This window comes from Rhinolophus ferrumequinum, chromosome X (assembly GCF_004115265.2).
Source record: "Rhinolophus ferrumequinum isolate MPI-CBG mRhiFer1 chromosome X, mRhiFer1_v1.p, whole genome shotgun sequence".
In the NCBI taxonomy this organism is placed as follows: Eukaryota; Metazoa; Chordata; class Mammalia; order Chiroptera; family Rhinolophidae; genus Rhinolophus; species Rhinolophus ferrumequinum.
In genome coordinates, this window is record NC_046284.1 from 111770792 (window position 1) to 111784887 (window position 14096).

At 47.2% G+C, this 14096-nt stretch overlaps 1 protein-coding gene across 7 annotated transcripts in view; it reads left to right on the top strand.

Annotated features, from left to right (window-relative positions):
• The window catches only part of SH3KBP1 (SH3 domain containing kinase binding protein 1), a 322980-nt gene that overhangs the window by 268415 nt on the left and 40469 nt on the right, over positions 1-14096 (top strand). For all 7 annotated transcript variants that reach the window (XM_033112693.1, XM_033112681.1, XM_033112673.1 and 4 more), the window contains 2 exons: positions 1360-1440; positions 4075-4234. In XM_033112693.1, the coding sequence (XP_032968584.1) occupies positions 1360-1440; positions 4075-4234 (241 nt within the window). The remainder of the gene's footprint in view (positions 1-1359; positions 1441-4074; positions 4235-14096) is intronic.

A 14096-nucleotide genomic window follows, 5' to 3' on the forward strand; every position in this document is an offset into this window, starting at 1 on the left:
ATATGGAATTGACAGAAATCAGATATGTTGTTTAATTTGTAGTGAGTCATTGAGGAGATTTAGGTAAAGTGTGTGTTCAGTGGATTTTTTAAAAAGTTCTTTGGCTTCTGATGCTATGTAACTGAGATTTTAGTACCAAACATCCATCCATAGGGCTGGCCATGTAAGGAGCTTCTCAAGAGCTCAACCAAGTCCATAAATCAGAGGAGTACTTGTGATTGGTTTCACGCTTTAGCTATTTTCCAAGTGTTCTTAGCGCCTGAAGTCAGACACCAATGAAGACCCCGGGGGAAGGAGCAGCTGCAGTCTTCACGTGTAGAGAGGAAATGCTATTGGTACATTTGGGAAAGTGTGGTATTTGAGGGATTCAGATGCCAATTGAAGGGACTTAAGGAGAACCACCATATCTTCTCTGAACATCCCTCCACTTAAGAAATATGGTCTAGTTACTATTGCTGCATAATAAACCACCCCAAATTTGGTGGCCTAAAACAATAATTTTATGCCTATGAATTCTGGGATCGGGAATTTGAGCAGGGCACGGCCAGAGTGTCTTGTCCCTCTGCTCCATGATGTGTGGGACCTCAGCTGGAAATGCTGGACCAGCTGAGGCTGGAGAATTTACTTCAAAGATGACTGCTTCACGCTCATATCTGGCTCTTCTTGACAGGGCTAACTGGAAGGCTGGGCTCAGCTGGGGCTATGGGGCCAGAGTGACCACACGTGGTAGCCTCGGGGTAATTCACTTCCTCTGTGGAGGTTCAGGATTCTAGCAAATAACGCATAAGCTCCATGACCTTTTAGGATATAACCTTGGAAATTATATGGTATGGCATCAGCCACTGGTTGAAACGTCACCAGCCTACCCACATTCCAGGCAGGGGACATAGACCTCACCCCTTAATGGGAGGGGTAGCAAACCATTTGAGGCCATATTTTAACACTGCTACAAAATGGAATCCAGGTCCCTATGAAATTCCTTTTTACTTGCAGAGCACACTATCCAGGGACCCCTTATTTGCATATTTTGAAGATTGACTTGTTGATTTATTTATACACATTTCCCTCCCCCACCCAGTAATTTCCTGGGGCTAATTTGATGCCTAAGGAAGTCAGATTTAAATATCAGAAAATATTAGTGGTATTCTTATAAATTAAGGATGTACAGGCAGGCAAGCTTCATGACACAGGCCAGAAATGGCTTCTGCTCTGTTTCTAAGCAGCTTGACAAAGTACACCAGCACTCAGGGAAAAAAAAAAATCTATTGATTTTGCTGTACCTAATAAATATTTAAAATGCTGTATGAATAAACAAATAGAGAAAACATTTTCTTACCACTGTTATGCTTTCCCCTCTAGGTACCACTGAGAGAAAACATGAAATTAAAAAGATACCTCCTGAAAGACCAGAAACGCTTCCAAACAGAACAGAAGAAAAAGGTATGAAATCAAGTCTTCATTGGCACTTCTAGAACAGCAAGAGACGAAGCTGTCTGTCACAGGGCTAGTCCAGATTACCTACAGAATTTGCCTTTTTCTTTGGAATATGGTGATTATGGTTTTGTTTTGATTGCTTTTAAATATCCCATTTTTAAGGAAATAGGAGAGAGGGTTATGTGGCACTTCTTCAGGCCAGAATTTGTCCTCAAATGAAAAACAACTAGCCCAGTCACTTGACACATTGGGGCTCTTCCATCGCCATCTTCCTGCCATCACTGCCTTCCCCACACCCGCAGCACCCTGTGCTCTGTCACTGCTGGGCCTTTGACACCGGCTATAGACACATGTCCTTGGTGAAGAATTCTGGGATTCAACTATATGGTGATGGAAGGAGAACTGACTCTGGGTGGTGAACACACCATGGGATTTATAGATGATGTAATACAGAATTGTACACCTGAAACCTATGTAACTTTGCTAACAATTGTCACCCCAGTGAACTTTAATTAAAAAGAAAATTCTGGGAGAGGAGAAGCAGCGTAACACTGGAAGAAGCAGCTCAGTGTCTGAGTCCCCTGAAGGTGGTCATTTGCAGAGAAGTAGCTTAACCCGTGTCTCACACAGTGATTTTTATGAATGTGTTTGACTCCTACGGTGCTGAGCATCTCTCACAAAGAAATCTTCGTGCTGTGGAAGGACTCATTTTATTAGGTGTCTAAGATTTGATTGATCACACATTTTATGGGAAAAGTGCTATGTTATTATTATGAACAGGAAGCAGAGCACATTCCATTTTTAAAAAGCAGTTATTTGTAAGTCATAAGAGAAATGCTGAATTAATGAATGTAATTATTTGGAGGTTCTCCTGGGTGGCCTCATGAAATTTTATCGTGAAATCTAATATTTTATATTAGCCTGCCAAAAATTTTGCCAACACTGTGAGCTCTTAAGAAGTTATACCTCTTTGTTTCATAGTAAACAGTTAAAACTTGAGTTGTGGCATCTCGTTGTGCAGGCCACGTCTGTGTCACAGATCAAATAGTCATTGACTGTGTTACCATGTGAATAGCTCTCTGATAACAGTGTGTGTTGTGACAGAACCAAACACCACCCCCTGTCTTCCTGGAAGACACATGGCTAGTTTCTGGTTAATAGCCAGGCTCCATGATGAGTTCACTTCCTGCTCTGTTCCATGCTGACTAACATATGGACTTGGCTTATGTGTGAACAACCACCCTAGTTGACTGGCCAAGTGTCCACACAACTGTGGCTCCTTCCCCTCCCATGATCCCTTGTTCTGTGCCACAGTGACTCAGGAAGGCAGAAGCCCTAGTCAAAAGCAACAGAGAAGCCAGGGAGCCAGCCCCATGCTGAGACTTGGCCTCCCAGTTATGTGGGCACGAACCCCCTCTCCCATTAGTTCTGCGGGCTGCTGGAGCTCCCATTCCTTCCAGGAGGAGGAATCTCCCCTCCTTTGCATTTCAGCTGAGCCCTCCTTCCTCTGCTCTTCATGCACCGGCAAATGAGTTCCTAGCATTCCTGGATGGAGCACATTGCCCCACCAAAGTATAGTGGGGATGAGCACCGTTAACTACACAATAGTTGATGGGCTTTTTAAACCTTTGCCAATTGGCCTGGGCACCCAAACAATATGAGTTTGTGTTTGTAAGTAAAATGTGTTCAGAGTTCCAGCTACAAGTGAGTACAGGGAACCTGCTTGTCTTCCAGTGGGCAGCTCTCAGAAGTTCTGTCTTTATAAAGAAGAATGTGGATGCCTGCTTTTTACACCATGAACAGGGCAAGGCTAATTGGGACAGAAAAAAATGAAGCTGTCACTGAACGCTGTCCATTTCAACCACCAGATCTGGCTTTAACTTCATTTTAATAGCTCTGACTCCAAAAACCCTTGGAAACCAAATACTTGTGAAGCCCCAGTCTACCTTTTAAGTTTAAATTGTACAAAAAGAATCCAGATCTAGTTGTTCCCTGAAATGCTCCCCCTTTTATTGGCTTATGGCCCTTTACACAGGCCGACCTGAGAGATGTCAGGCCTCTTTCTTCCCCACACCCAGCAGGTCCTGCAGGTCATTTACCAAACACGTCAATTATTTACTGAGCACCTGCTATGTGCCAGGTGCCATACACCGTTCGAGAGACATGACCAGACGTGGTCCCTGTCCTTAGGGCTGACAGCCTCCAGCCTGTCCCAAGCATGCAGACACCCAGAAAGTATTCAAGTGAGCCCATTTATACAGGGCTGCCCTTTGTGCTCAGGTGAGGAAGTCAGTCTGTCTTTGAGGATGGGTCCAGCTGTTGAGAAGGGAGCGTGATGGTGTCATGTCTCATCCAGGCCTGATAAGTAGACCTGATGAAGGGTGAGCAGGAGTTTGCCAAGAGTGGCCAGCGGCTGGAAAGGCCCTTCAGGCAGAGGGACCAGCATGAGCAAAAACAAAGAGTGGGCTGCAGCTCCATAACTTGACAAAGAATAAGAGATGCTCTTCAATGTTCAAGTTCATCTTCGCACATGGCATCGGTAATTTTTTACAGCATGAAATAAGCAATCTGCACCTAAGTACTCTCACTTACACTAGATCTGCCTGTCTTCTTTATGCTTTTTTAAACAATGACTTAAAGAAAGACCAGAGAGAGAGCCAAAACTGGATTTACAGAAGCCTTCTGTTCCTGCCATACCGCCAAAAAAGCCACGGCCACCCAAGACCAATTCTCTCAGCAGACCAGGCGCACTGCCCCCGAGGCGGCCTGAACGACCAGTGGGGCCCCTGACACACACCAGGTACTGCTCTGCTCTCACCACTGGGGACGTGCACAGGGGTGGGAAAAGGGTGGCTGTGGGGCATAGGAGAGAGGCCTCGAGTGTGGCTGGTTGGCGGGGGTGGGGTTGGATAAAGCTGTCCTTCCACCCTCTAGCAAAGCTGTCTGACGACTCTGCCACTTCTGTCCTTGCTCCAGTGCTCAGGGTAGAAGTGGGTGCAAGGCTGGCAGGTGCAGCGTGGGTTTCAGAATTAGCAGATCAGGATCAGGTATCTAGGATCTAGGCCCCACTCACAGGCAGGGATTCGCCCTGTGCTTCATTAGAGCAAGGCCAGCTGCCCTTCAGACTGGCAATGTGGGTGCCTCGCCAACCTTCATCCCCTGGAGTCTTGCTGGTATCAGGTGCACACGTCTCCCTGGCAGCTGCATCCCTGACTTCTCTCTGCTCTGTGGGTGCCTCTTCCCATGCCCACTGCCTCCCTCTGCCTTGACTTCACAGCCCTGTTGTGAAACCCAGGATATTGTCTCAGTGTATGTGTCTCTGAACTAAGAGACCCTCAAAGGCAAGGGGCGTGCTTTGTTCAGGCATGCATTCCAAGATGTGCATGGCAGAACTCAAATTTGTTCCCTGGCCGGCGGGACTGGTGTTAGGAATGTGCATCAGAGTTGGGCATGGTGCCTTCCAGACCCAAGCTGCCGACCACAGAGCAAGGAAATGTGTTCTCTCCACAAGTTCATTGCCAGAACTTTCTACTATTAGATGCATATTGTACATGTTGGTGTAATACACCAGAGCAAGTTGGTGGCCTGGATACCTTTGCATGTACCTGTCAACACACAGTCACTCACCAGAGTTTTGTTTTTTTGAGCTAAGTTTGTCTGGTGAGAATCTCATGGGGCTTCAGTGTCCTGGTATGAAAGTTGTGTGGGCTTCCCGGCTCGTGTCTTACCGCATCTCATAGGAGGAGTACAAGCCTCGGCAAGTCACTGCCCCTCTCACCTCACTTTCTCCATCTGTGAATTGAGAATGATAATGGAATGTGCCTAAAAGGAGGTATTTCCTAAGAATGTAGCCCCGTGCCTGTAAATCAACGTTACTTTCATTGTCATTTTTTAAAAATTTTATTGGGGAATAGTGTATTTCTCCAGGGCCCATCAGCTCCAAGTGGTTGTCCTCCAATCTAGTTGTGGAGGGCGCAGCTCAGCTCCAAGTCCAGTCGCCGTGTTCAATCTTTAGTTGCAGGGGGCACAGCCCACCATCCCATGGAGGGAATTGAACCGGCGACCTTATTGTTGAGAGCTCGCGCTCTAACCAACTGAGCTATCCGGCCGCCTCATTGTCATTTTTTATTACTGCATATCAAATTGGGTATACTGCAGTAAAACAAGAATAGCTCATTTACTTTTTAGAAAAGATTTTAATATTGTGATAAAAGACACATAACAAAATTTACCATCGAAACCATTTGTAAGTCAGTTCAATGACTGAGTACATTCACATCGTGCAACCATTGTCACCATCCACCATAGAACTCTTTTCATCTTGCAAAACTGTACCCCTTGAATGATAACTCCCCACTCCCCCTCCCTCCAGCCACTGACAACAACCATTCTTTCTGTCTCTATGAGTATGACTACTCTGGATACTTCATATAATGGAATCCTATAGCATTTGTCTTTTTGTGACTGGCTTATTTCACTTAGCCTGATGTCCCCAAGGTTCATCCATGTTGTAGCATGACTCATTTACTTTTCATACCTCCTGTAACAACAACACACCTCTGCCCAAATATAGAGGCGGGTAACCATGTGAGGGTTGAGAGATGTCAGAATCTCAGCCAGCCATGGGGTATACACATAAGCCCGTGCACCAGAGGCCGGCTGCCTAGCTGAGCACACGGCCGCAGTTATCTAAGGTGTGTGGAAGGCCATTGGAGGAACACTTAGTTCACCTGTGTTATTCTGTGGGCATCCCCCAAGGTCCAAACAGCTGCCCCCATACGATGGCCCCTGGGGAAGCTAACAGGACCATTGCCGCTGTTAAGTTGGTCAGGCCCCTGTGTGTTGTGCCCTCTTCTGTTGACTGATAGTAGAAAGCTGTTTGCACATGCGCACAACGGGACCACTTGATGACCTTAGCAAGGGCCACTTCAGTAGCACGGTTGGCCTGGAGGCCAGCACTTCAGATGAAAAAGGTTATATAACCTGCCCAAGTGCTTCTGAAGAGAATATGAGCTACGCAAACGGAGAATGCGGCAGCAAGGTTGCACATCATTTTGTGTTGGGTGGAAAGGAGAACAGAAGCCACATTCTGCCAAATTCCGTTAGTCTGCGAGGCAGAACAGACATTTCGATTAAGTCAGTAACAATTTCCACAGTATTCCTGCTGCGTTAAGATCGGATCCAAAGAGAAGTGCAATTCCATTGGCTTCTTTGCTTTCCAAAGTTGTTCTCAGAGGTCTAATGAAGGGATAGGTGCAGGCTTTTCGAGCAATCAAAGTGACCTGCGCACAAGGGGGAAGTGAATGCTAACTGCCGAACCTCTGGGTTCATAGAGGCCCCATTGACCTCCTGCCTCTGCTTGGCTCTTCTCTGCCTCCAGTCCTCCCAACATCCAGTTGTCCATTAGAAGTATGGGCCACCGAGGAGGATGCATGAAGGGGGTTTGTCCAGAAGCCAGTGGGAAATGTAACTGTTCTTCACACTGTGCATGGTGTCATCTGAGCAGCCCCCTGTGGCTGCCTAGGGCACTGGTTTGCAAAGAGGGGCGAGGGAGAGGAAAGCTACGGGCTTCCTTCCTGACAGTCCTAAGAAGCGGCAGACCCAGGCAAGGCTGGGAACATTTGGGGAACCAGTACCCGCCTTAGCCACTGGCTTAGCCAGTTGAAGGGAGGACAGTGTCTGACCTGAGCTTGCATCAGGCTGTTTGCACATGCGCACCTGGAGAACTTGTTCCAACAGATCGCTAGGCCCCACCCTCACGGTGGCTGACTTGGTGGGTCTGGGGCAGGCCCGGGAATTCACATTCTAGCACTCTCCCAGGCGATTCCACTGCTGTTGGCCTAGGTCCACCCTGTGCAAACCCCTGGTCTAGATGCTCCCAAGTTCTTGACAGTGACCCCTCCTTCCCTGGCTGCCTCTCATGCACCTCTCGTGCTCCCCGACTTCAGAGCCCAGTTAGCTCGCCCTTCTTCTGGAAGCCTTCCCTTATCTGTCACAAATGCTCTCTCCTCCAAATGCCTAGCACCCCATGTTTAGCTTAGTGCGGGCCCCATGCTGTGCCACTTGGGATGCTCACACCCCCGGACTCCTTTGCCACATTTCAAGCAGATCAAGTGTATGTTTTGTCATTTCCACATGCTTTTTGGGGTTGAGCATATGGTAGTGGCTCATTTAACACACTACTTGAATGCCATGGTTCCTAAAAGTGGGGAGGTGCCAGTGCTTACATTTTGTTCACTTCAGCCTCTCCTGTTATCCTGCCCAGCCTCTGTGCAAGCTCTGCAGCGTGTGTGTGTTATGTTCTAAGTTACCTAGTGTGCCATGGATTTCAACATAAACCTTTTTAAAGACGATCAAAGAAAGGCTTATTGATTCTCAGTACTTCATGCACTTCATATTTCAGTTACCTTGGACAACCAACTCATATAGTGGTTTATGAACTTGTTTAGTTCTGCCAAATTAGTCGAGGTAGGGATGTGAACGTCACTGAAGCAGTTTTGTGTTAGTGGTCCTCTGGAGAAAGGGTATTGTCTGCCGTGTGAACCCAAATCACTGCCAGGATTTACCTGACTGGATGGGCAGATGGACAGATAAATGACCGGACAGTTGGACACATGGACGTATGTCATGGCTATTCTTGTTGGGAACCAGGCATTGCTGCTCCAGCTGCAGTGTCTGGGCTCGAGCTTCCTCTCACCAACGAGAAAGCTCACTGCCAAATGTGGCTTCCAGAAGAGATTGATTTCTTTCTATTTGAGCAGGAACTGGCATCTTTTAGGAGACAGGAATACAGAAGTTTAAGAAGAGGGGAGTTATTTTTAGATATGTTCCCTTATCAAAAATATATTGAGGAACTACTATGTGCAAAGCCCTGTTCCGGATCTTAGTAATAGTGGGACTCGGGCATCACAGGTCACAGTTTTCAGGAATCACGTCTAGGGGAGCTAGAAGGATACCAGTGCGCACTTGTGTGTTCATTCTGAGCAAGTGGAAGCACGGCATTAACGTACTTACCCACTGGTAAGCATGTTCTTTCAATTTCTAGAAAGTATTTTAATAGGAGAAAAACACTTTTTCAAAAACACATTTCATATCAGAGTTGAGGTAAAAATTGAATGCTAATAGGAGATTCCTCTAGGCCATAAGTGCCTCCTTTGAAAGTCTGTGCCTTGGGGACACTGCAGTTATTATGTCACAATGCACACAGACAGCATCTGCTCGTCTTGTCCATCCATATAACTAAGGTGGTGATAGTGCAAAGAGCATTGTGTCTACCCTACTTTTACACTTGAAAAAATGGAGGCTCAAAAATATGGCGCCTACTCACTTGTTTTGATATTTGATCATAAATGTATTTCAAATGACAGAATATACCTAAACCTTTGTGTGTGTATGTGTGCGGTATACACACATGAACATGTGATGTACTGTGTCTGATAATGTGTACTATCTATTTAATGAATACATGTTCAGAAACCTCTGTGAGAAGAGGTCCTAAAACTTGTGAGGAGAGTCCAAAATTAAAAAGAGAAACATTCAAGGAAATGCTGGAGAGAAGCAGGCTGCCCTGAGCTCTAGTAAATTTGGGAGGCAGCAAGCCAAACCCGAGGGGCAGAGCAGGCGTGTGCCTTCAAAAGGAAATAAACCCGGCAGGGAAAGAGGTAGAAGCAGGTTGGCTAGACCAGAACAGGTTTGTTAATTTCCCAGACATCCCAAGTTGTAACATTTTTTATTTTTCTTCCCAAAGAGCGAGGAAGCTGGAGAGGACAAGCTTTGCCCCTTGTCTGCTACAGCAGGGAGCGGCCCCCGCTCCCCAATGGAGGGGGTCAGTGACTGGCAGGTTGCGGGTGGGTGGGGCTGGTGTCTAGGGCCCTTGAGTGATAGACGGGGGTCTGGGATGGAGGGGGAGGAAGTGAAGCCAGCAGGTGTAAGGAGGAGGTGAGGTGAGCGAGGATGGAGTGGGAGAAGTCAGTGGCCAGAAATAGCGGAGACGCTGGTCAGAAAGGGGAGGTCGGCGCTCACAAGTTCCGAGGTGGAGTAGGTCTAAAGGGGTGTCTGGCACTGGCACGGATTGCCCACATGGCCGTCATGGGCTCGGGTAGCTTTTCTAAGGGCTGGAGTCTATACTGAGAGCTGGAGCACAGGATCCAGGGGGAGGGCCGTGGAGTTGCAGAATTTTTACCTGTAATGAAGATAGAGCCCTGGATTTCAGAGAAACACTGGAAGATAAGTGACTGTTAAGCTCTGAGACATTTTAGCTTGAGGCAAAGATTAAGTAAACATTTAGATGCCAAACATCAACTAAGTGCTTAGGGAAGGGCAGATGTCTCTCTGGAGACCACCCTACCCACGTGGAAGTTAATTTTTCTTCAGATTTACACAGACATCCCTGCTGCTCCAGCCCCTGGGGTTACAATTTAGCAGGAAACAAGCTTCCAGGTCCTGATGGCTCTGGGATGCTTCTGGCCCCCGTGCCCACCAAAAGAAAGCATTAAAAAAAGACCCCCATGCCCACCAAAAAAGCATTAAAAAAAAGACCTCTTTGAGAGCATTTGAGAGCTTGATTCATAGCATGTCATCAGCTTGGCTCAAATAAACTCTCATTAAAAAGTCTCAAAAAAAAAAAAGACCTCTTTACTCTTAGGTATAAACTAATCAATCAATTAACCAAAAAAAGAGGAAGAGAAGCAGCTAGCACATGCACATGTTCCCTAAATAAGTGGGTAAAATGTACACTTGGGTGATGAGGCCATCGTTTGAAGTTTGGATTACTCAAGTATTCCAAATGTCTTTTCAAAGAGCCCTAGTGATTCATTGTGTGATATTTAAATGTTTCCCTTCCTTTCTACAAATCGGGACCAGGACATGTCTTTAGAGAATTCAGGAGAGAGGTCCTGGCTAGAAAGTACAGAGATGGGTGTTGTTGGCTCATAGATGGCAGTTTCAAGCATGGAATAGCTATAATCACTGCAGGAGACTATGGAGAAGAGGCAAGAGTGAAAACAACAGTGGGGGAAATCATTATTTATAGGGTGGAGCCGTTAAAAAGGGTAGGTGGAGTGTGATGTCGTGGAAGCTAGAAGAAAGAAATGTGGAGCAATTGTGCTGCCTCACAGTTGAGTGTGCACTGAAATTACCTGGGGACTTATTAAAACTTAGATTGCTGCTCCCCCAAGTTTCTAATTCAGTACGGCTGGCTTAAGGCCTGAGAATTTGCATTTCTAGCAAGCTCCCAGAGCTGTCACTACTGGTTAGCTGACCATGCTGTGAGAACCGCTGCCGTCGTGAGCACCAGGACAGACGGAAGGGCGCCCACGGGCTTTGGTCACTAGTTGGCCCTTGGTGATCCCAGTCGAGTGGTTTCTGTACAATGGTTGGGGACAAGATACAGACTTGGGGTGAGTTGAAGAGAGAATGGGTAGGCGGTCAAACATGTGTAGACTCTTGTGAGAAGCTTGGTTATGGAAAAAACATGAAAAATGGGTGTGTAGATATGGGTTCAGTGATGGGAGCCGTGTGTGTGTGTGTGTGTGTGTGTGTGTGTGTGTGTGTGTGTGTGTGTGTTCGGTCATTCATTCTCTTCAGGTATTGAAGCGCCTACACTTGGCCAAGCTCTGTTCTAGGTAGCAGTTAACTTTGGTAACCAGGCCAGACATGGTTCCCGTCCACCCACTGATTTGAAGCCAGGCACACTGGGTTGAAACCCCACTACTTATTTACCCTGTGACTTTGGGCAAGGTGTGTACCTCCCCAAGTCTCAGTTTTTGTCTCTGAAAATGGCCCAGTGAGGCCTACTCCGCCCAGGTATGCATATTTAAACAAGCCAGTACACCTCAGGCGCCTGACCCCCTGCGGGGCATTTGAGAGGCAATCAGCGAATCCATGCGTGCTTCTTTTTCTCCCTTGAGAAAGCTCAATGGGTGAACTTGGTGTGTGTGTGGGGGGGGTGCCCACGTGGTGGCAAGCAGGTCTTGCTCAGTAGCTCTGAGGGTGGGGGTGAGGAAACGTGAACTGCCCCTCAGATAGCACAGCAGGTCTCTAGTGGGTGGAAGCTTGAGCAGCCTCCCCCAGAGGCAGCGAGAGAGTCAGGAGAGCCAGGACGGAGGGAGCATAGTTGATTTGTGGAGCACAGGAATCCCAATAGGGCACAGGGAAAAATACCTTGTCACATTGCAGGGATGTCTGCATTATTTGCTGATTTCGTTTCATTTGTATGTATAACCTTCTCTCTTTACTTTTTTCCACTCACACCTACAATGAATTTTATTCCCTGAAGCGAGAACCAACAATAATGACAGGGTTAAGCCCCAGTCCAGACTGAGACACGTTGAGTTTCCTACAGCGATGGCCAGAATAAGGCAAGGAAACAGTAGGAGGTAGTGATACCTCACACAGGCATAGGGATAATTCGGTCATATAGTGCTTTTTCCACAAGCTCTTTCTTTAAACATTCTCCTTCCAAGTGGCACCTCACAAACTTTTCTCTGAGTTGCAAGATGACGAATGCCTCCTCCTCTGGGCATCTTTAAAGCCCCTTGCCCCTCTGAGATGCCCAACTGTGGGTTTGCTGACGAGGGCTGCAAATGTCATCATCCTTTTGCCTTATGGGGTTGTGGGTCTGTTGTGCCCTGGATGGGCTCTGGAAGGAGGCCCGTTTCCCTACACACTTGCAGAGTCTGCACAAAGAACAGAAATTTGGAGGGGAATTGAGTGGGCAATGTCATATCACCTTCCAGTGTGTCTTCACCAACTATAAATAGCCAAGCTTGTTTGTGCTCATCCAAACAAGGACGCAGTGCAAGGAGAGCTGCCAGGAAAACCACTCTGGTACCCGCTCCTTGTGCCTGTGGCCTGGCACAGGCTGTCCCGCATTGAAATGGAAAGTTCGCAGGCAAAAAGTACCTGTGCTTCCTGAGACATTTTTGGCCACCAGGTGGGTATGTAGGGACGCCACAGATACCAGCAGGGCCTTTGGATCCGCATTTCTGGGAAAAAGGAGGGAGGCTCCCCCTGCCCTCCTTCCTGCTGATGAGTGAAGGAAACTCGGCTTACTGCTGCTACAATTTTGTCCTTTCCTGCTGGAAGGATTCAACCTCCCTGGGCAGTAACGTCCCAATGCAGACCACTTCCGAAGGACGACTTCACGTTTGCTACCTTCACAGATAGGTGGAGCTCTCCTATAGCTGTTTATTTGAGAGAGAAACAAATCTGTAGAAGCATCAATCATGGGCATGTGAATGCTCATTTTGATTATTGTCATCCCCAGTGTGGTGGCCAAAGATAGGACTGGGTGTCAGGAAGCTTCCATCCAGTCTCAGCTCTGCCACCAATTAGCTGCGTGGCCTTGGGCACATCACTCCTGCCCTTGGAGCATAGGACCCTTGTCCAAAATAAAATGGGGGCTTGAGCTGGGTAACCTGTACCCAGTTTTAGTAGTCAGAGCCTAAGTCTGAGATGGTATGAGCAGGCAGCCAGGAAAGCAGGAAAGCCAGGAAAGAAGTGGTCACTTCTGTTGGCCTCACATCCTTGGGGCACGATTGGACCAGGACAAGGGAGGTGAATGACAGGAAATGGTGGTTTTATATTAGTTGAAGGTGATAAAACATGGTTGCAGAGTTGGAACAAGAAAGAGACAAGGGAACTCAAGTCGTTTCTCCAGGATCTTCACATTCGACATCTGCCGTCATCCATACAAGTTGACAAATCCCGGGGGGTGGATAAAAGCTGGAGAAAAAGAGAGGATTTGCTGTATGCATCTCAGTGGTTTCCTGAGCGCAGGGGACTGAGCTTTTCTATTTCTTTTCCTTCCCTTCTCTTCTCAGCTCTTTTGCCCCCTGTAAGAATTTTTAGGCAGTTAAAGCCCAAACATTGACATTATGGTAATGGATCCTTCTGAGGGCAGGAAGGTAGGACTGCCAAAAAGAATCATGATTTGGACTTGGGATCTTTTCCTCGGTGGGATCAATCACTCTTTCTCCCTTCATCCCCACTCACCTCCAGAAGCGTTGTGGCATCTTTTTGGTGGTTTTTGTTGCTGCTGTTAATGCTGCTGTTAATTTATTTATTTACTTGTTTGCTTGCTTTGGCTTCCTGTGTACTCCAACACCTTTTCCAGGCCACATGTCTTGGCTTAACTGTCCCAACTTGGGCTAAATTGGGCCATGCCACTGGCTGAGCTCATGTTCTCAAGGGATGTACATGGCGCATCTTCCACGTTTCCAACTGTGCACGCACCCTGTCTCATGTCTCAAGTCTGAGTGAGACTTGAGTGACCCACCCTCTGAGTGGGTCAGGTGTGTTATTTTTGTTTATTATTAGTACTTTTTAACTTGGGGAGCAAAGGTGATTTACCCAGCTGGCTGTGAGCTGCGCTGACACAGGCTTCCTGGCGTCCTCTGTGACTTACCAGCCCCATGAGCAGAAGGCTGAGTGAAGCAGCCTTGAGAAGTGGTTAGGAGCTTGGGCTCTGGAGTCAAATCAGTAGGTTCAAATCCAGACCCCACCACTCTGCTACTTTTATAACCTTTTGTCAGCAAGTGACTTAATCTCACCGAGCCTCAGTTTCCTGATCTACATAATGAAAATAAGGGCATCACAGGTGGGATTCTCCAGGAAGCAGACTCTGAGGGACATCAGGTTGTGACACTGGCTCACCAAAGCTT